Source organism: Bufo bufo, chromosome 6, assembly GCF_905171765.1.
Source record: "Bufo bufo chromosome 6, aBufBuf1.1, whole genome shotgun sequence".
Lineage (NCBI taxonomy): Eukaryota > Metazoa > Chordata > Amphibia > Anura > Bufonidae > Bufo > Bufo bufo.
Window position 1 is genome coordinate 25,027,246 of NC_053394.1, and position 23,548 is coordinate 25,050,793.

At 45.7% G+C, this 23,548-nt stretch overlaps 1 protein-coding gene across 2 annotated transcripts in view; it reads right to left on the bottom strand.

The window, feature by feature from the left end:
- Window positions 1–23,548, bottom strand: part of LOC121005177 (roundabout homolog 2-like) — a 68,333-nt gene that overhangs the window by 35,329 nt on the left and 9,456 nt on the right. Inside the window, exons 1-3 of one of the 2 annotated variants that reach the window (XM_040437757.1) lie at window positions 10,698–10,718; window positions 1,646–1,739; window positions 517–675 (exon numbers count right to left, since the gene is read on the bottom strand). In XM_040437757.1, the coding sequence (XP_040293691.1) occupies window positions 517–675; window positions 1,646–1,697 (211 nt within the window). In that variant the 5' untranslated portion in view covers window positions 1,698–1,739; window positions 10,698–10,718. Of the gene's footprint in view, window positions 1–516; window positions 676–1,645; window positions 1,740–10,697; window positions 10,719–23,548 lie in introns of those variants that run through there. The other variant, XM_040437756.1, reaches the window with a different exon arrangement.

Sequence of the window (23,548 nt, forward strand, 5' to 3'; positions counted from 1 at the left end):
AAGGCATAATGTCTAGTGGGGTTTATCCTGCTGATTAAAATTATACCTGTCTTACGAAAATCGGTTTTGGCATTCCTGAGAAAAGAAGTCTTTATTTTTTATGCAAATTAGGCACTCAGTGCACCAAGGGGCGTGGCCTCATGCCCTCAGCTTTCTAGTGCTGGCCACGCCCCTCAGAGCACTGAAGCCCTTTTTTGAATAAAGAATAAAAGTAGTTTTTTTTCGAGGACGCCACAACCTATTTTCCCAAGACAGGTATTATTTTAATCAGCAGGGACAACCCTACCAGGCAGTGTACCTGATGTAATAGGGTTCAGTCTACCAATAAGCACGCTTTAAAGGGGTTGTCCAGGTTTATCCTTAGACCATCCATGGAAAAATAACCATTTTGGATGCCCCTCTTATGGGGGAGGTCTCAGGTGGAGCAACAAGCACACATGAGGTATTGCCAGCCAAACAACCCCTGTAATAATCTTCTTGATGGACCATCTAAGACATCTCCATATGACACCTTACCTGAAACTTTGCCGTATGCAAGTCCCATTCTGCCTTTTTTCGCAAACAGGGCTCCATCTTTGTTCCATGTAATGTCACCATTTTTTGAGACTGCGCAGGGCAGAGAGATTTTCTTCCCAACCTCAGCTATTATTTTTTCATTGGAAACCAGGGTGAGGCCTTCAAATATGAGAAAAGGGGTCACTTAGATGACATAAAGAGGCGGTCTTCTGCAGCAGTATGCCTAGAATAGTTTCCAAGACGGGCTCTATTCACTCACAAGTCTTAAAGGGTAGTTCCATCTAAAAAATTCTTCTGGTAGGGGGTGTCTATGAGCTTGGGTTTCTACCATTTCCTAACTGTAGAGACCACAGCACCTTGTTATGAGCTTGGGGGTCCTCAGAAATTTCCATAACTGGAAATGTCTCTGATAGACTGTAGTAGATGGAAATCACTGGGATACTGGGAACACTGGGGAGCCCCACATCTGCTTTGTTCATAGAATTCAGTAGGTATCCTAACTAATGGACCTCTATCAATGCCATCAGAAGATGACACTGGTGGGACACCATGAGCTTAGACACCCACCTCTTCCCAAAATTTTGAGGCCATGATTCCTTTGTAATGCCGAACCCTACGGAAGCGTTAAGTTCTCCATCTTTGCAAATATTAGCTCCATCCAAGGGCATATATGCCAAAGAGGTAGCCCTACGTGGCCCCTTGAGATAGAAGGGTTGGACCCGGTTGGTCTCATCCATTATTTGAGTGGTAAGAACCTGTGCAGGGCGTACAATAAAAATAAGGGTGAGGATTCAACCCAGTTATGATGGAACGAAGCCTGGACCAAACGAGCACTAATTACTCTTGTCCAAGATGTGGTGTCAACCTGTACCAGATGAGGTCTCCACCGTAATCCATGCTATAGGATCTCCTCTACAAGTCCTCACAAGTCCTCACAATAGAAAAGCTTTGTCACCTGGTGGTCATAGACGGTACTGCAGCATAATAATGATTTCTTATGCCTAGTGCAGGGCTAGAGGGGTGGAACACGGAGATTTAACATGCTCCGCCCCCTCATGCCCTGCACCAGGCACACCACTGCATGTCCGTTTTGCCTGGACGATTCCTTTAATGTGTATTGATCGCCTACCTGTCAGAAAAAACAGGAGGTAAAGGCTGAATCTGTTCAATTTCTCCTTCATATTTTCTTAATTCTTGGAGACACAACTTGGTTGCCTTCAATTCTGCAATGAAAAAACATTGTAGAAAATCGCCATATTCTGAGAAAATAAGTAAAAAGTGGCTCCTTAGGTTAAATTTTTAAACTTTATGCTGCGCTATTTCCACCACATGTGAACGCATCAGCCATGTATTTTCCATCAGATTATTTGCTTAATGAGCATTCAAGTTGGAGCGATTAGCATAAGCCTTAATTAGAATGTTAACAGATTCAAGGTAAGATCCATAAACAGCAACAGCAAACCAACTTGCTGACAGTTTCCACTTAACACCAGGCTGTGTTACCTGTATACATAGAGGTAAATATGTTAGATATATGAATATGTAATGGTGATAGTGGCGGCACTCAGTGGCCAATCCAATGGGATGAGGGAGAAGTGCTTCTGTATATAAAACTATGAGGGCAGCGAGCCTGATCTGAAGAGCTTACCATCTAAAAGAGGGAACGATGATATACAAAAGTAAGACCAGAATAGAAGACAAAGCAAAAGCGCGATCCGCATATAAGGGTGAAAATAGTCCTCATTCTAAGCTGCCTGGCACATAAATATATAATTCTAGAGCGGCAGTAAAGACTGACACATGGTCTGAGCAGTAGAAGAGATGGTACAGGGGTTCTAAATCATGTAATTCAGGGTCCATGAAAAGCTGGGTGACAAGCCCTATGACCCCATGAGCATGTTCAGTATTTAGAGCTCATGTGAAATGAGCCCGCAGCCACGTGTGGCGAGACGCAGGCGCCACGGCTGATTTTCTTGCACATACGGAGGATGTGATTTGAGCAGGTTGAGCTGGAGAAGAGGGGTCTGAAGTGGTTTTGTGGGCGCCGCACACCCCCACCCTTACCTAGTATTATCCTATTTCCCAGGATGCATATGTGAAAACCATTGTATATTTCCTGCTGCTGCGGGGAGACCACAGGAAAATGGGGGAAGGGGGGTGCGCAGGTGCAGAAAAATCTCAAGACAGAGAGACAAAAGCTAAGAAAAGAAGTACTGGAAAGCAGATAAATACTGCACAGTACCACTCCTCCTGGACATAGCTTCCAGTGTCTGTATATATATATATATATAACTTCACAGTACCACTCCTCCTGGACATCGCTCTCAGTGTCTGTATATATAGATAACTGCACAGTACCACTCCTCCTGGACATAGCTCTCAGTGTCTGTATATATAGATAACTGCACAGTACCACTCCTCCTGGACATAGCTTCCAGTGTCTGTATATATATATAACTGCACAGTACCACTGCTCCTGGACATCGCTCTCAGTGTCTGTATATATAGATAACTGCACAGTACCACTCCTCCTGGACATCGCTCTCAGTGTCTGTATATATAGATAACTGCACAGTACTACTGCTCCTGGACATAGCTCTCAGTATCTGTATATATAGATAACTGCACAGTACCACTGCTCCTGGACATCGCTCTCAGTGTTTGTATATATAGATAACTGCACAGTACCACTCCTCCTGGACATCGCTCTCAGTGTCTGTGTATATAGATAACTGCACAGTACCACTCCTCCTGGACATCGCTCTCAGTGTCTGTATATATAGATAACTGCACAGTACCACTGCTCCTGGACATAGCTCTCAGTGTCTGTATATATATAGATAACTGCACAGTACCACTCCTCCTGGACATCGCTCTCAGTGTCTGTATATATAGATAACTGCACAGTACCACTCCTCCTGGACATAGCTCTCAGTGTCTGTATATATATAGATAACTGCACAGTACCACTCCTCCTGGACATAGCTCTCAGTGTCTGTATATATATAGATAACTGCACAGTACCACTCCTCCTGGACATAGCTCTCAGTATCTGTATATATAGATAACTGCACAGTACCACTGCTCCTGGACATCGCTCTCAGTGTCTGTATATATAGATAACTGCACAGTACCACTGCTCCTGGACATAGCTCTCAGTGTCTGTGGTATTCACTGCGCAGATGCAGGTGTATTATCTCCTCTCTCTTATCTCTTCTTCCTTTTTGACCAATGAAACAATGTTTAAGCCTCAGAGAGGACTGCCCTTTTCTGAAGATGTATAATACGGCTTACCTGATGTAATAAAAGTTAGAGATTGCTTTGACCAACTTCTGTGTCAGTGTTCAGTCTCTCAGCCACACGTGGATATTAACCCCCTGGGGGGGGTACATTGATCTGGAACACCAGAGTGTATCTAAAATGCCCTAATTTAGGGCTGCTTTAACAAATGGCGACCATGAAGGGACCATGAAGGGAGTGAATGTAGCATCAAACAGCTGACAAGACGGGCCCCTGAGCTTGACGAACGGCAGATGGGAGAGGATTGCAACCTCAAAGAAAGGTGAGAAAACTTTTTATCTCATCTGCCTTTCTGCTATTTACTTCGTACAGCGACAGACCATCAGCAATTCTGGGTGTGGTGTGGCTATCTGTTTCCAGGAAAGCTGTGTTTGTCTGTGCTGCAAGTTTTGGGATGAAACTAGGGATGTCCCGATACCATTTTTTTAAGACCGAGTACGAGTACCGATACTGTTATTTAAGTACTCACCGATACCAATTACCGATACTAATTTTAACAATAAAATACACACACATGTATTTTCTGACCACTGACCAACCAAAAGGCCCAAAAACAGAACTTTAACATTCCAAGGAGACATTATACTATATGGGGGGCAGCCACAAGGAGACGTTATACTGTATGGGGCAGCCACAAGGAGACGTTACACTGTATGGGGGCAGCCACAAGGAGACGTTACACTGTATGGGGCGGCCACAAGGAGACGTTACACTGTATGGGGCAGCCACAAGGAGACGTTACACTGTATGGGGCAGCCACAAGGAGACGTTATACTGTATAGGGCAGCCACAAGGAGACGTTACACTGTATGGGGCAGCCACAAGGAGACGTTATACTGTATGGGGGCAGCCACAAGGAGACGTTACACTGTATGGGGGCAGCCACAAGGAGACGTTATACTGTATGGGGGCAGCCACAAGGAGACATTATACTGTATGGGGGAAGCCCCAAGGAGACGTTATACTGTATGGGGGCAGCCACAAGGGACGTTATACTGTATGGGGGCAGCCACAAGGAGACGTTATACTGTATGGGGGGGCCACAAGGAGACGTTATACTGTATGGGGGCAGCCACAAGGAGACGTTATACTGTATGGGGGGGCCACAAGGAGACGTTATACTGTATGGGGGGGCCACAAGGAGACGTTATACTGTATGGGGGCAGCCACAAGGAGACGTTATACTGTATGGGGGGCAGCCACAAGGAGATGTTATACTGTATGGGGGCAGCCACAAGGAGACGTTATACTGTATGGGGGGCCACAAGGAGACGTTATACTGTATGGGGGCAGCCACAAGGAGACGTTATACTGTATGGGGGGGCCACAAGGAGACGTTATACTGTATGGGGGCAGCCACAAGGAGACGTTATACTGTATGGGGGGCAGCCACAAGGAGACGTTATACTGTATGGGGGCAGCCACAAGGAGACGTTATACTGTATGGGGGCAGCCACAAGGAGACGTTATACTGTATGGGGGGCAGCCACAAGGAGACGTTACTGTAAGGAGTCAGGACAACAATTTTTGAAGCCCCTTCTCAGTATAATAGTCTTGTGGCCATCATACAGTAATGTATATTTCTTCTTGCCCTAATGCCTGCTTTTAGAGATCAATGTGCAGCTTGCAGGCAGGAAGGGAAGGACCAGGGCCATAGAAGACATACACTATCACCTTTAGAGGGACTCGCTCCTGGCAAACACAGCTCTGCTGCAGTGAATGCAGTGGAGCAGACTGTGATGTAATTACAATGTATAGTTATTGCAGGGACTCAGAGAATCGTCTGAGAGTTTATTAGTTAAAACGAATCGAATGAGTCAGAGACTGTGTCACCCCAGACTTCCTGCTCTGCTACATGCACCCTGTACACACACAGCCCCACTACATGCTATGCTAATAATGCCCCCCCTTCCCCCGGACGGACTTACAGGGAGCCGCAGAGCAGGACGTCTGGCAGGGACTTATTGGATTCTTTTAACTAATAAACTGTCAGACGATTCTCTGAGTCCCTGCACTATGCTCCCTGTGCTGTGAGTCAGTGCTGGTTGCCTCTGATTGGTTGGAGGGCGGGGAGAGGAGGGGCGGGGCGGAGCTAGCTTCCACTCTAGGCTCCAATTACACTGCCTGCTGCTGCCTGTGAAGCTGTTAGCTGTGGGAGATGCAGGGGCCGCGGACGGACACATAGAAGCGGCGCACAGGTATCGGCAGTGGTATCGGGGACATTTCAGCATGTACTCGTGCAAATGCCCGGTATCGGTCCCGATACCGATACTGGTATCGGTATCGGGACATCCCTAGATGAAACAATGTGGGTTGGAAGACATGAATGATTCAGTGGAATGTGAATGGGTGTGGCTTTGAGTTGTAATTGAGGCGAATATGTGTGAAGACTGATTATGAGCTGTTAATGAAAATGTATATGAATGCGTATGGAGTACGGTATTTGTTTTTTTAAATATGCGCATTGAGGAATTTATTTTATTTTTTCTTGAAAGTTTTTGGGTTTTTATTGGTGCCAACAGCATTGATCAAGCTGTACATTTTTTTATATCGAAGTCAATGAAAAGTTTTTATGGGCCCTTTGTGTGTTCATGTCTGTATTGTCAGATCTGGTGTTTCAATGTTTGAAGTTACGTGTTACATGTTAAGTGTTGTGCTAAACATCAGAGCTCTGTTCTTATGGATAGCTGCCACATTACTGACAGACAAAAGAAGGACCACAGCGTCCGACTGAAAGGGGTGGACTTAGATGACTCAGAGCGGAGGGAGGAGGATAGGGGTGGACGTTACAGACAACGACAGCCCTTGTGTCCATCCCCTAGTTATAAGACACTCCTATGGAAGATGAGAAGTCCTGTTTGGTTTTCCAGTCTTTTAATTCCGTGATTTACTCTCCAAGGACACCAGTCTTTGGGTAGAAGTGGATGGGAAAGTAGTACGCTCCTTTCTCAACAGAAACCATCCATATTAGATTTGCCCCTAACCAAGATGCACTTGCCCGTTTGCTGGTCTGTGGTAACGCCCTTTGTTGCCTCCTAGGTGCAGATTTGCTTGCAAAAGTACATTCTGGTATCTCATATCAGGAGGACGGCACTGTGAAGCTAACAGGTGCCCTCAACGACCAGGAACTTTGTTTGTTAACGACCAGGAACTTTGTTTGTTAACGACCAGGAACTTTGTTTGTTAACGACCAGGAACTTTGTTTGTTAACGACCAGGAACTTTGTTTGTTGGCCATTGGTGATAAAATTCCCTGGTCCATGTTTGGAACAGTACTCCCAGAAGCTGAAAAAAGCAAAACCACTCACCATTGGATGGTACATGACCTACATGCCGTTAATGAAGCCACAGTTTCTAACACCCACATCGTGCCCAATACACACACACACCTTGTTGGCTCAGGTTCCCATTACCCCTGATCACTCCACTGTGATTGATTTGTCCTTTAGTCCCTACCGCCTCCCAGATGAGGTGGTAGATGCTTTTTATGCCTAGAGCTGGCAATTTTGTGTTCCCCCACAATGTACTATCAGATTATTACATTTAGATTGTATTGTTATGAAGTGAGTGGCCATGACTCAGCTGTCCTCACCCAACTGCATGGCCAGCAATAACGCCCCGTAGCATATTATTCAGTCAGACTTGATCCCGTGGCCAGAGGTGCCCCTTTCTGCATCAGAGCTGTAGTAGTTGTACTAGCTATGCTTGATGAAAGCTCGAAGATAGCTCTGAACCACAAAGTGATGGTGATATTACATCTATCCTCATGAACGTACAATCCAAATGATTGTTTTGTTGCCCGTTATTTGAGAATGCAGTGTTCCATTTTGTTGCCTGACAATGTTGCTCTCCAAAGGTGTAATACTTTGGACCCAGCCACCCTGTTGCCTCTGGACCAAGGGGGGAGGGAAGAGTCGGGGCACCGCACTTTAAACTTTTCTTCCAGATTCAAAGGAAGAGGCTCCTGACTGTTTGCAGATGATGTCGCAAGAGGTAGTGGGATTTGGTAAATCAGCCATTAGGTAATCTAGATCATGTGCTCTTTGTGGATGGATCAAGGTATGGCCAGGATGGCAGGTACTACACAGGTTGGGCAGTGGTGATTAAACTTGAACTACCACACATGTCTGCTCAAGAAGTGGAGCTACAAGACTGAAGATGGCTTGCAGATATGCAGATGGAAAAAAAAAAGCCAACATTTACACTGATTCCAGGTGTGCTTTTGGGATAGCCCATGACTTTGGGCCCATATGGAAAGCCAGAGACTCCTTGATCGCTTCAGGTAAACCCATAGAAAATGGGGAAGCAGTGAGGTCTCTGATGGAAGCCCTCTTGTCACTAACATGAGAGGTGATGATAGCAACGAAAGGCCACTGTAAACAGATGCAGAGGAGGCAAAAGGGAAAGCCACGGCAGATCAGGCGGCAAAAATGGCTGCCAAATTACCTAAGCAGACCCCTGTCTTAAGTGGCCACAGTTCAGGTCCCTGAAATAACTCCTCCTGTCTCCCGAAAGTTCTTAAGACCTTACAGAACCAGATGGGGAAGGAGGAAAGGGACTGGTGGATGGAAAAGGGGGGACTACAAATAAGAAGGGAAACTTTACCTTCCCAGGTCCCTCTAATCCACGATGGCACAGGCAACCCATGGAGTGACGCACCAGACAAAAACTGCTATGTGTGATTTAGTACGTAGCATATGGTACGCCCCAGGGTTCAGCACTGTAACAGTCAGACATACTCAAGGATAAACGGTTGTGCCCACAAGAAGGTGGTTAAGGTACCCAAGAAACACGTCTTGCTTTTTGTATCTGTTTCAACGTTTACAGACTACCTTCAACTACACAAGGTGGGCATGTATGAGTATGTATTGATATGTGACTTGTTTTCAGGATGGCCAAAACCGTACCCAAAGAAGTAAAAAAGATTATGGCCGAAGTTGTGTGCAGGTATGGGGTACCTTAGATCATTGAAAGTGACACAGGTGTTCACTTCACAGGTGAAGTGATGCAGGAGATTATGAAGGTTTTGGGTGTAGGACAGGCCTTACATGCTTCGTACCATCCACAAAGCAGCAGTAGAGTAGGGAAAAGGAACTGAACGGGACACTAAGTTAAAGATTCAAAAGCCTTAGAGTGCCTGCTGGTAGTCCTCTTTTAGTAAGGTATACGCCTAACCGTGAGACAGGCCTTTGTCCCTATAAGGTCCATTTTGGGTCAGGCCCTAGGATGGGATTTATTTCCCACAGCAGCTCCAGATGCAACATGGTTGTCTGACAGATTATGTGATCAGTTTTGTACAAGCATTTGACTAAAGTACATTTTCGAGTTTTTGCTTCACTTCCAGGTTTTGATAAAGTACCAGGAACCCACCCACTTGTGTCTGGAGATTGGGTGGTAGAAAAAGACACGTTAGGAAAGTCCTAAAACCCTGGTTTGATGGTCCATTCCGAGTGTTGTTGACCACAAGCACAGTGAAGCTCAAAGAAAAGGAAAATTGGATTGATTTCAAGGAAGTGTTGAGACTGGTTTTCCCTTGTGTGACTGTTGATCATGACTCAAAAGAATATGGAAAATTGTATGAAAACATCGATCCAGAAAATCAGAAGCACTGATGACCTCCAGTCCCCCCCATATAATGTCAACGCCAGTTAGGGAAAGATCATCTGACTTCCCCGTGCTCAAATCCAGTATCACGGGAGGCTGTTCACTAGGAATGACTTGTCGTGGAAGCTGGTGAAGAGGAGGCGGAGCATTGGGACAGATGGTTAGGTTTAGAGAGAGAATGAAATTCAAGGGGGGACTGTTAAAGATGTGTGAATTTTATTCTATATTTTGTATATCTAGGACTGTAATGAGTTTAACTTTTTCTTCTCCAAGTGCCTCCCCCCCACCCCTCTCTTTGTTTCAAGGCTGGAGAGGAGAGAGAGGGGGGCAAAGTGCTGTGCTGTAAGAAGTGTCTGATTTCTCATCTTTATACAGGTGTCCCATAGAGTGTGGTGGAGATGCGTAAGCCAATCATATGGCTTGATGATATATATTATTCACTGCCTATAGAGAAGCACCTCTTTGAAGTGTCACATATGACGTATGCAGTATTATTGTTAGAATAGAAGCCATTACAAAATGGCGATGGTAACGAGATGTTTACATTAGTTCACATTCCAAAGTGGTATTCACTGCGCAGATGCAGGTGTATTATCTCCTCTCTCTTATCTCTTCTTCCTTTTTGACCAACGAAACAATGTTTAAGCCTCAGAGAGGACTGCCCTCTTCTGAAGATGTATAATACGGCTTACCTGATGTAATAAAAGTTAGAGATTGCTTTGACCAACTTCTGTGTCAGTGTTCAGTCTCTCAGCCACGCGTGGATATTAACCCCCTGGGGGGGGTACATTGATCTGGAACACCAGAGTGTATCTAAAATGCCCTAATTTAGGGCTGCTTTAACATCTGTATATATAGATAACTGCACAGTACCACTCCTCCTGTACATAGCTCTCAGTATCTGTATATATAGATGACTGCACAGTACCACTGCTCCTGGAAATGTTTGGTGGTATCTGTCTGTATTTTGTAGGTATAGATAATTGCACAGTACCACTTCTAGATCCCATTCTTAGTACCGCTCTATACTCTATTGGCATTGATGAGTGCACAGTACCACTTCTACAGTCATACCTGTAGGTGGATGTGTATGACAGAGCGGCTTCCTCTGGGTGGGATGTGGTGGGCTCCCGGCAGGCTTGATGTTCACCAGAGATAGGCTCTGATTTACCACTTGCTTTAGATTCGCACACTTCATTTAACCCCTCAGCTTCAAACTGAGACCCCAGAGCCACTACAAAGCCCAATACAGTAACCCAGCCTGGATGTGATACTCACAGCCTCACACGTAGTGCCGCCTGATACTACCACGTAAGAACGTGAAGGGCGGTGGTGACAACTGATAACTAGAAGTGAGAACAGAAGAGTCTGACTATTCCCAAAGTCTCCGGCTGAGAAACAGGGAACAAGTGAAACACTGAAAGAACGTCACATAATGCGGCACAATAACGGCACTGCCCCTCCACGTATACAGGGGACAGGTACCACGTCTGTGCAGCACCCAAATAATACTACAGCACAGTGTGCAACACTGCCCCTCCACGTATACAGGGGACAGGTACCACGTCTGTGCAGCACCCAAATAATACTACAGCACAGTGTGCAACACTGCCCCCTCCACATATACAGGGGACAGGTACCACTTCTGTGCAGCACCCAAATAATACTACAGCACAGTGTGCAACACTGCCCCCTCCACATATACAGGGGACAGGTACCACTTCTGTACAGTACCCAAATAATACTACAGCACAGTGTGCAACACTGCCCCCTCCACATATACAGGGGACAGGTACCACTTCTGTGCAGCACCCAAATAATACTACAGCACAGTGTACAACACTGCCCCCTCCACATATACAGGGGACAGGTACCACTTCTGTGCAGCACCCAAATAATACTACAGCACAGTGTACAACACTACCCCCTCCACATATACAGGGGACAGGTACCACTTCTGTGCAGCACCCAAATAATACTACAGACCAGTGTACAACACTGACCCCTCCACGTATACAGGGGACAGGTACCACTTCTGTACAGTACCCAAATAATACTACAGCACAGTGTACAACACTGACCCCTCCACGTATACAGGGGACAGGTACCACTTCTGTACAGTACCCAAATAATACTACAGCACAGTGTACAACACTGCCCCCTCCACGTATACAGGGGACAGGTACCACTTCTGTGCAGCACCCAAATAATACTACAGCACAGTGTGCAACACTGCCCCCTCCACATATACAGGGGACAGGTACCACTTCTGTGCAGCACCCAAATAATACTACAGCACAGTGTACAACACTGCCCCCCACGTATACAGGGGACAGGTACCACTTCTGTACAGTACCCAAATAATACTACAGCACAGTGTGCAACACTTCCCCCTCCACATATACAGGGGACAGGTACCACTTCTGTGCAGCACCCAAATAATACTACAGCACAGTGTACAATACTGCCCCCTCCACGTATACAGGGGACAGGTACCACTTTTGTGCAGTACCCAAATAATAGTACAGCACAGTGTACAACACTGCCCCCTCCACGTATACAGGGGACAGGTACCACTTCTGTGCAGTACCCAAATAATACTACAGCACAGTGTGCAACACTGCCCCTCCACGTATACAGGGGACAGGTACCACTTCTGTGCAGCACCCAAATAATACTACAGACCAGTGTACAACACTGACCCCTCCACGTATACAGGGGACAGGTACCACTTCTGTACAGTACCCAAATAATACTACATCACAGTATACAACACTGCCCCCTCCACGTATACAGGGGACAGGTACCACTTCTGTGCAGCACCCAAATAATACTACAGCACAGTGTGCAACACTGCCCCCTCCACATATACAGGGGACAGGTACCACTTCTGTGCAGCACCCAAATAATACTACAGCACAGTGTACAACACTGCCTCCTCCACGTATAGAGGGGACAGGTACCACTTCTGTGCAGCACCCAAATAATACTACAGCACAGTGTACAACACTGCCCCTCCACGTATACAGGGGACAGGTACCACTTCTGTGCAGCACCCAAATAATACTACAGACCAGTGTACAACACTGACCCCTCCACGTATACAGGGGACAGGTACCACTTCTGTACAGTACCCAAATAATACTACATCACAGTATACAACACTGCCCCCTCCACGTATACAGGGGACAGGTACCACTTCTGTGCAGCACCCAAATAATACTACAGCACAGTGTACAACACTGCCTCCTCCACGTATACAGGGGACAGGTACCACTTCTGTGCAGTACCCAAATAATACTACAGCACAGTGTACAACACTGACCCCTCCACGTATACAGGGGACAGGTACCACTTTTGTGCAGCACCCAAATAATACTACAGCACAGTGTGCAACAACAGTACCAAACAATACCATGACCAAATAACATCATCATCGTTTTTTTCTAATAGTAAAACAATACAGGGCATAATAACAGTTCCAAAAAATGTTGCCATACAGTGTCCAAATAATACCATCATGCACTTTCCAATAATACCACAATATGGCATAAAATACCATACAGTGCCCAACTAATACTACCATATACTGCACAATAAAATAATGCAAGAGTGCAGCATACAATAAGAGTACCAAACAGTATTGCCATACCGTGGTCAAATAATACCACCAGACCTTTCAATAATGCCATAATATAGTACAAAATAACTGTACAGTACCAGACAATATTGCCACACTATTAATAATACCACAATACAAGGTACAATATCAGTACCACTTTAGCCATACAGTGTGTAACTACTTCCACCATATACACTCACCTAAAGAATTATTAGGAACACCTGTTCTATTTCTCATTAATGCAATTATCCAGTCAACCAATCACATGGCAGTTGCTTCAATGCATTTAGGGGGGTGCTCCTGGTCAAGACAATCTCCTGAACTCCAAAATGAATGTCAGAATGGGAAAGAAAGGTGATTTAAGCCATTTTGAGCGTGGCATGGTTGTTGGTGCCAGACGGGCCGGTCTGAGTATTTCACAATCTGCTCAGTTACTGGGATTTTCACGCACAACCATTTCTAGGGTTTACAAAGAATGGTGTGAAAAGGGAAAAACATCCAGTATGCGGCAGTCCTGTGGGCAAAAATGCCTTGTGGATGCTAGAGGTCAGAGGAGAATGGGCCGACTGATTCAAGCTGATAGAAGAGCAACGTTGACTGAAATAACCACTCGTTACAACCGAGGTATGCAGCAAAGCATTTGTGAAGCCACAACACGCACAACCTTGAGGTGGATGGGCTACAACAGCAGAAGACCCCACCGGGTACCACTCATCTCCATTACAAATAGGAAAAAGAGGCTACAATTTGCACGAGCTCACCAAAATTGGACTGTTGAAGACTGGAAAAATGTTGCCTGGTCTGATGAGTCTCGATTTCTGTTGAGACATTCAAATGGTAGAGTCCGAATTTGGCGTAAACAGAATGAGAACATGTATCCATCCTCTGATGGCTACTTCCAGCAGGATAATGCACCATGTCACAAAGCTCGAATCATTTCACATTGGTTTCTTGAACATAACAATGAGTTCACTGTACTAAAATGGCCCCACAGTCACCAGATCTCAACCCAATAGATCATCTTTGGGATGTGGTGGAACGGGAGCTTCGTGCCCTGGATGTGCATCCCTCAAATCTCCATCAACTGCAAGATGCTATCCTATTAATATGGGCCAACATTTCTAAAGAATGCTATCAGCACCTTGTGGAATCAATGCCACGTAGAATTAAGGCAGTTCTGAAGGCAAAAGGGGGTCCAACACCGTATTAGTATGGTGTTCCTAATAATTCTTTAGGTGAGTGTATATTCTAATACTGTAATCTAGTGCACAATAACAGTACCAAACGGTGTTCAAACAATACCACCATACACTTTCCAATCATATCGCATTACATTGTACAATAACAGTACCATACAGTTCCTAAATAATAACATGTGTACCAATAATACCACAATGCAGAGTACCAATTTGGCCATACGGTGAGCAAATTCTAAGAACACCTTAATACAGTGCCAAACAATATTGCAATACCTTGCTTGAATATAATAATACCACCATACACTTTTTAATAGTATCACATCAGGGTGCACAATAACAGTAACAAGCAAATTTACCATACAGTGCTCAATACTACCATATACTTTCCCAGTAATACCACAATACAGGGCACAATACCAGTACCAACTTCGCCATACAATGTCCAAATAATATCACCATACACTTTCTACTAATACCACAATAACAGTGTCATGGCGACGCTATATAGAAAATGCCTATTCTTGTACGCGATTGCAGACAAGAATAGGACATGCTCTAAATTTTTTGCGGGGCCGCGGAACGGAACTACGGATGTGGATAGCACACGGTGTGCTGTCCACATCTTTTGCGGCCCCATTGAAATGAATGGGTGCGCACTGAGCTCAGGGCATGTCAGGGGCCTGATTGTCACAAGCGGTTCATGTCCTCTCTGCTTCCGCGCCACTGTCTATGTTGGATCCAGCGATCACATGGCTGCATCAGTACAGACTGTTAGCGGGACCAGCGTTGCAGAGACTGATGTCACCACAAGGGGCAGTTTTCTCCCTCTGATTGTCACCTCCACCCTCACCACAAGGAGGAACATTTTATTTTAAAAAACTGAAATTTTTATTTTTTTATTTTTTATAACTTGTCTTACTTAAAAAATGAACTTTTTCTACAATACAAAATATTACAGTGCTCAATTAATACTACAAGAACATTTTTGACTAGCACATTGATATTCATAGTCACAGGTGCATATCCATCAAGGAAACATGGTTGATAAAAAAAATGGCTGCACAACATTTCACATACAAACAATAGAGCTGAGAAATGGGGATCATTCTAAATTAAAGTGCTATTATACCTACTATAAATGAAAAAATAGAAGCTTTCTGCGCACATTTTTGATCAAACGCGTGTCGGGCCCATCTACCAGGCGTCAAGGTGGCTTCCGCAGATGGGTCCCTAGCACTAATATACCGCCTCTCCTGGACTTACCTAAGCCTACAATATTCAGGGCAGTGTAGGAACCAGCTACATTTGTACTCTGCACAGAAGTCCCAGGCAGATGGGCGTTGCTCAGTCTTAGGGCTCGTTCACACGACCGTATGACTTTTTCAATGTTTTGCGGGCCGTTTTTAACGGATCCGTTTTTCCGTTTTTTGTTTCAGTAGTGTTTCTGGTTCCGTTCCATTTTTCCGTATGGCGTATACAGTAATTACATAGAAAAAATTGGTCTGGGCATAACATTTTCAATAGATAGTTCCGCAAGAACGGATACGGAAGACATACAGAGTACATTCCGTATGTGTTCCGTTTTTTTTGGCGGACCCATTGACTTGAATGGAGCCACGAAACGACATGTTCTATCTTTCAACAGAACGGAAAAACGAAAATACGGAAACGGAATTCATACGGAGTACATTACATTTTTTTCGGAACCATTGAAATGAATGGTTCCGCATACGGAACGCAAAAAACGTTTGTGTAAATGAGCCCTAAGGGTCCATTCACACATCCACGGATCCGCAAAACACGGACAGCGTCAATGTGCGTTCCGCATTTTGTGGACCGCACATTGCTGGCACTATAGAATATGCCTATTCTTTTCCGCAACTGCGGACAAGAATAGGACATGTTCTATTTTTTTCGGGAACTGAATTGCGGACCCGGAAGTGCGGGTCCGCAATTCCGTGTCCGGGCAGCACATCGTGCTGCCCCATAGGAATGAACGGGGTCTGCAATTCCGTTCTGCAAAATGCGGAACGAAATTGCCGACGTGTGAATGGACCCTAAAAGAGGCGTTACCCTCAATTAATACTACAAGAGAATTTAGAGTAGCACATTCATATTCATAGTCACAGGTGCATATCCATCAAGGAAACATGGTTGCTGAATTAATACCATCATATAGTGCTAAAAGAATACCGCCAATGCGCCATACACTGCTACAATTATGCCGACACACTTAGTATGAGATAACTGAGATAACAACAGAATCGATTGTACGGCTTGGAGATTAAATGGGAATAGCTTGCCCCAGAAGCATCTTGTGATACTGGTTTCCAGCAGCACGCCTCCCATCATGTGGAGAATGAGCTGCGTAATACCGTCCTCCTGTGGTTCATACACCTGGAGGAATATTGAGATATCGTCCCAAGCTCAGTGTTTTTGAGGTCAGGCCAAGAGACGAGCGGCTTCTGCGGGTAAGATCCCCACGAGATAAGACAGGATCCTTCACTCACTCTTGGATACGTAGACGACATCTCAGATGTTACATGAACGTCGCCTTGTCAACAGGAAGGAGTGGGAGAGAAGTGCGCGAGATTCTCACATCTCAGCCTGAAGACCCTCGAATAGAAGACATTTTTAAGTTGGGAAAGTTGGGGGGGGGCCACAAACCTGGCCCCCATTATAACAACCACATGTCTCTAAAACTTCTCAATGACTGAACAGAGTTACAAAAGTAGAGTAATATAAAAGACAACATTAGTGATTTACTGATTATAAATATTTTTATACTTATTTGGTGTCACATGGTCACGGGATTGTATTTCATATCACAGAATGTTACATTGTATCATAAAACGAGTCGCCAGTTATATGACAGTTTGTTACCTTATAGGATTATATTGGCCAAAATGATATCGTTTGGTGACACAGAATTTTAGAGTGTAAAGGGGTCCTCTCACTTCAGCAAATGGCATTTATCATGTGGACTCTTACTGATGTATTGTGATTGTCCATATTGCCTCCTTTGCTGGCTGGATTCATTTTTCCATCACATTATATTCTGCTCGTTTCCAGGTGGCCGGGACGGGAGCTGCTGTGCATGCGTGGCCATGTGCGCTCCCACAGTCCTGACCACTGCAAGCACGACCACTGCTGCTGGATTGCAGGGCGGTCGTAACCATGGAAACGAGCAGTGTATAACGTGATGGAAAAATCACGTTATACACTGGAGGCAATATGGAGAATTACAATAGTGTTCACTTTCTCTACATGATAAATGTCATTGGCTGAAGTGAGAGGACCCCTTTAATTTTGAATTGCTGCATTTTGTGCTTACGGAGTGTGTAGTGTCGGTCAGCCCTGCGGCTACGACGTTGAGGCGGTGTTACTGCACAGATTAGAGCGCCAGAGGGTCTTGGTAAGGAAGGGGGAGGGGCTTCTTTAGCGAAACGTGTGATATTCGGAAGTAACTGGTAAATCAGAGTTTCTCTATGCTGAACATCAAACCTGTCAGGAGCCCACCACATCCCCCGAGAAAAGGCACTGTGACGTGTACATCCACCTACACACACCACTGTATCGCGCACTATATACACAGCTTATACCATATAATGTCTATAGGTAGTGTCACCTAGTGGTCTTCAGTTGTATCGCACCTTTGTTTGGAAGAGCCCACATTATTGTCACTGGGGGGAGAGGAGATCATTCCTCACATAATGACAATTCTGGAGCACTCTTATGACTCTGTGTTGCGCCATTCCTTTATTATTCCTGCTAGAAGTTTATGAATTAAATTCTAGCAGTTTGCAATGAGGGTCCAGCTGGGGGGTTACCAGTTCGGGGGTCTTACGCTGGTAGCACTGAATGGACAATGTAAGACTGTACCCAACTGGTAACACCCAGCTGGACCTTCACTGCAGACTGGTGGCAATTCATTCATAACTTCTAGCAGGAATAATATAGGAATGATACAACACAGAGTCATAAGAGTAGACGCTCCTGCATTATGACATGAGGAAGACAAGTAGTGGCTAAAACAGACGCATCAGGAGACTGAAGGCAGAGCTGCTATACCATGACCTCCCAGCAGAGGGCACCAGATGCAAGTCAGTGACCGTCAGCAACGCAAAAAGTGAACCTGCGGAGACTTCATTACAGAATGTGGAATCATCGCAGAAGAAATAGAGAATTACATATTTTTTTTTATTATTATTATTATTTTTACTATTATTGTTATTTTGTATTTATCTACCGGAGTAAAAAGTCAGCCTTTGATAAATGTTTCCCCTTGTCTTTGCGGATTGCGGACCCATTCGAGTCAATGGGTCTACATCTGTGATACGGAGTGCACAGGGCCGGCTCCAGTATATTGCGGACACGCTGGCACACAAAGGGTTAAGCAGAGTAAAGAGAGGATGAGGGGACCCACAGGTTTATCAGACGTCAGGGTCTGGAAGCGTCGTGTATTTTTATGATATAGGCTACATGCACACGACCGTATGTGTTTTGCGGATCTGCAAAAAAAAAAACGGATGACATCCGTATGCCATCCGTTTATTTTTTTGGCGGATCCATTATAACAATGCCTAAAACGGACACGAATAGGACATGTTCTGTTTTTTTTGCGGGGCTACGGAACGGACATACGGATGCGGACATGAATGGTTCCGCATCCTATCCGCAAAAAAAAACGGAACAGACATGGAAACAAACAATGTTCGTGTGCATGTAGCCATAGACGGTGACACGGGGGGGGGGGGGGTAACTATGGGGTGCGGGGCCCTTTAACTGCTCTGGTGGGAAGTTGTGTTCCTTCTTCTGGTCATTATTTCCTATTCGGTGACGGATTCCGTTCTCTGCGCTCGATGTCATGTGTCAGAATAACAGATCAGCACTTTCCAACTGAGACAGGTGTGATTTACGGTCAGCGCTGCTTTGGGGGAATCACTATAATAAATGAAGGCAGCACAATGTACAATAGTATCATTCAGATCTGTTTTTGGGAAAGCTGGGTGACTGTCAACCGACATGGCCGAATAGTGTGTAGAAATGGAAGCATTAATACTACTAATAATAGAAAAAAATGCAAAATAATAATAGGGGAAATAATAATAACAACAATAATATTAATAATAATACAAAATGCTAAATACCGTTAATAAGGGAAATAATTAATAATAAGAACAGCAAATAATAATAGAAAAAAAAAATTAAGAGAATAATAACATCAATAATATTAATAGAAAAATACAAAATCATAAGAGAATAAAAAATAATTATAATTATAATACTAATAATTGAAAAATAAATAATAATAAATAAAAATAAATAATAATAATAAATGATAATAAAGGATATAATAATTATACTTATTATTATCATTATTATTAGAGATGAGCGAATTTCAAGTTATGACTGAGGATCAGGAGAGGACTGAGGATCAGGAGAGGACTGAGGATCAGGAGACGACTGAGGACTGAGGATCAGGAGAGGACTGAGGATCAGGAGACGACTGAGGATCAGGAGAGGACTGAGGATCAGGAGAGGACTGAGGATCAGGAGAGGACTGAGGATCAGGAGAGGACTGAGGATCAGGAGAGGACTGAGGATCAGGAGAGGACTGAGGATCAGGAGAGGACTGAGGATCAGGAGAGGACTGAGGATCAGGAGAGGACTGAGGATCAGGAGAGGACTGAGGATCAGGAGAGGACTGAGGATCAGGAGAGGACTGAGGATCAGGAGAGGACTGAGGATCAGGAGAGGACTCGGGATCAGGAGAGGACTCGGGATCAGGAGAGGACTCGGGATCAGGAGAGGACTGAGGATCAGGAGAGGACTGAGGATCAGGAGAGGACTGAGAACTGAGGATCAGGAGAGGACTGAGGATCAGGAGAGGACTGAGGATCAGAAGAGGACTCAGGATCAGGAGAGGACTGAGGATCAGGAGAGGACTCAGGATCAGGAGAGGACTGAGGATCAGGAGAGGACTGAGGACTGAGGATCAGGAGAGGACTGAGGATCAGGAGAGGACTGAGGATCAGGAGAGGACTGAGGATCAGGAGAGGACTGAGGATCAGGAGAGGACTGAGGATCAGGAGAGGACTCGGGATCAGGAGAGGACTCGGGATCAGGAGAGGACTCGGGATCAGGAGAGAACTGAGGACTGAGGATCAGGAGAGGACTGAGGATCAGGAGAGGACTGAGGATCAGGAGAGGACTGGGGATCAGGAGAGGACTGGGGATCAGGAGAGGACTCGGGATCAGGAGAGGACTGAGGATCAGGAGAGGACTCGGGATCAGGAGAGGACTGAGGATCAGGAGAGGACTGAGGATCAGGAGAGGACTGAGGATCAGGAGAGGACTGAGAACTGAGGATCAGGAGAGGACTGAGGATCAGGAGAGGACTGAGGATCAGAAGAGGACTCAGGATCAGGAGAGGACTCAGGATCAGGAGAGGACTGAGGATCAGGAGAGGACTGAGGATCAGGAGAGGACTGAGGATCAGGAGAGGACTCAGGATCAGGAGAGGACTGAGGACTGAGGATCAGGAGAGGACTGAGGATCAGGAGAGGACTGAGGATCAGGAGAGGACTGAGGATCAGGAGAGGACTGAGGATCAGGAGAGGACTGAGGATCAGGAGAGGACTGAGGATCAGGAGAGGACTGAGGATCAGGAGAGGACTCGGGATCAGGAGAGGACTCGGGATCAGGAGAGGACTCGGGATCAGGAGAGAACTGAGGATCAGGAGAGGACTGAGGATCAGGAGAGGACTGAGGATCAGGAGAGGACTCAGGATCAGGAGAGGACTGAGGATCAGGAGAGGACTCAGGATCAGGAGAGGACTCCTCTGCATAACGGAAATGGGACGGATCCGTTTTGCAGCCCATAGACTTCCATTATGACGGAATGAATAACGGAATGCCTCTAAAGACATTCCGTTATACATTCCATTACAGAATTGCGTTATGGTCCGTGGTAACAGAATCGATAACGCAATTCTGCTTTTACCATCAAACGAAGTGTGAGCGAATTTCAAAATATGCTCAAATATTCGCTCATCTCTAATTATTATCATTATAGAAAAATACTACCGTAAATAATAATGCTGGTAAATGAAAATCTCCATTTCTGTCACTCAGCTTTCCCACGGCTCTGACCAGTCTGTCTAGTTGGGTAGTGATACTTACCTCACCTGAATGCCTCCTACTTACCTATTACCCACAAGGCGCTGCTCTTTTGCTGGGTGACCCGAATCATAAAAAAATTGGATTTGGGGAAATTTTCTAAATTTCCCTAGGAAACCATTCAGATCAGATCAGTTTTTTTTTATTTTTTTATATTACCGACATTTGCGCACAACTGAAAGTCGCCATAGAGCTCCGCCCACACAAGCAGCAGCGGTTTGTAAAATAGGGCAGGACAGCCGCTCTGCTGACAACATCGAGACAAAAGCAGCCAGGAATCTGCATCCACCGCAGCTGTCCCGCTGCATAACCTCCTTATGCAAATGAGCAGTTTAAGGGGTTGTCTCATCACATATCGCTAGGATATGCCCCCATTGTCTTGTAGGTGCAGGTCCCACCTCTGGGACCCGCACCTATATCGAGACCGGAGCCCCGCAAGGTGGTGGCTGGAGGACTCTGGTCCGGTCACCACCAAGCCGGCTCCCCATAGAGTACCACGGCCCCCGCTCCCATTAATTTCGATGGGGCTGATGGAAATAGCAGAGACAGCGCTCGGCTATTTTCGCCGGCCCCATAGAAAATGAATGGAGGACGGCTGAGCATGCGCAGTGTGCCCTCCTTCACTTGCAGGGCTCCGTTTTCGATATAGGTGCGGGTCCCAGCGGTGGGACCCGCACCTATAAGACAATGGGGGCATATCCTAGCGATATGCCCCCATTGTCCATGATGAGACAACCCCTTTAAGTGCACTGAGGGCGGGCTCAAGCCACTCTGTGCTCCCTTACTCCTCCTGCTTCCTCTGCCAGCAACTTTCTTCAGGTTCCTGCATAGTCATCCCGCCTGGCCCTGTCAATCAAGAAGGAGAGGGAGAGGAAGGAGGAGCAAGGGTGCACAGAGTGGCTTGAGCCCGCCCTCAGTGCACTTAACTGGTCATTTGCATATGGATTAAAAATAAATAATTTTTTTTCAATCAACAGATTGCTAAGTGAAAGGTATTATATTCAGCTGACCTAGTCATACAAGGCATTGTGCCTTTCATGATGACCGACTCCCTGGGTTCTCTGCTTTGGACAGAGCCTCTTGACCATCAGCAGATCACGTAGGGTCCTCTTGCGGAGACTCCCAGCGATCAGCTGTGAGGAAGCCTGGCAGTAAGTGTTCAATCTCCCTGCAGCGCCATCACAGGGGGGACCAGGTATTACACCATGTCCCTTCACATCAATGGGTTGTCTGTGTAATGCAAGACAGGACGGGTCCTCCGGAGAAGGAGACGCTCTTGGTGACGCTCTACACTGCGGTCAAGTGATGAGGTTTTCTAAACTGGAGAACCCTGGGTTTTTGAAGGTCTTTGGCGCTATTAATCACGTTTTGAGACTCCTTCCTCTCCTGGTGATGAGTTTTTCACTATTCACCATGACTTAGGCCTCATGCACACGACCGCTGTTCTGGTCCGCATCGGAGTGGCTCGGGTGCGGACCCATTCACTTCAATGGGGCCGCAAAAGATGTGGACAGCACTCCGTGTGCTGTCCGCATCCGTTGCTCCGTTCCATGGCCCCGCAAAAAAAAATATAACATGTCCTATAACATGTCCAAATTGCAGATCCGCAAGACACAGATACTGCTTGTGTGCGTTCCACGTTTTGCGGAATGGAACTTCCTGCCCTTTATATAGAACTGGCCTATCCTTGTCCGAAAAACACACAAGTGTTCTATTTTTGCAGGGCTGCGGAACGGACATACGGATGCGGACACGGTGTGCTGTCCATATCTTTTGCCGCCCCATTGAAGTAAATGGGTCCGTATCCGACCCGCAAGAAATGCGTATCAGATACGGACAAAAAAACGCACACAGAAGGGATTTATAGTGCGTCCGTGGGCTTCCGATCCGTGCCTCCGCTCCACAAAAGATAGGTGCAGTCCTATCATTGGTCGTATGTTGCGGATCGAAGACCCTTTCAAGTCAATGAATCCGCAAAATGGAGTGCACATGACGGTATATTGCAAACTGCCCATTTTACGGTCCGCAATACGGGCACTGAGCACTTGCGCTTGTGGGCATGAGCCCTTATGTAACACCTTGGATAACATTATGATACCAGCATCACCCATGTCTGTATACCGCCT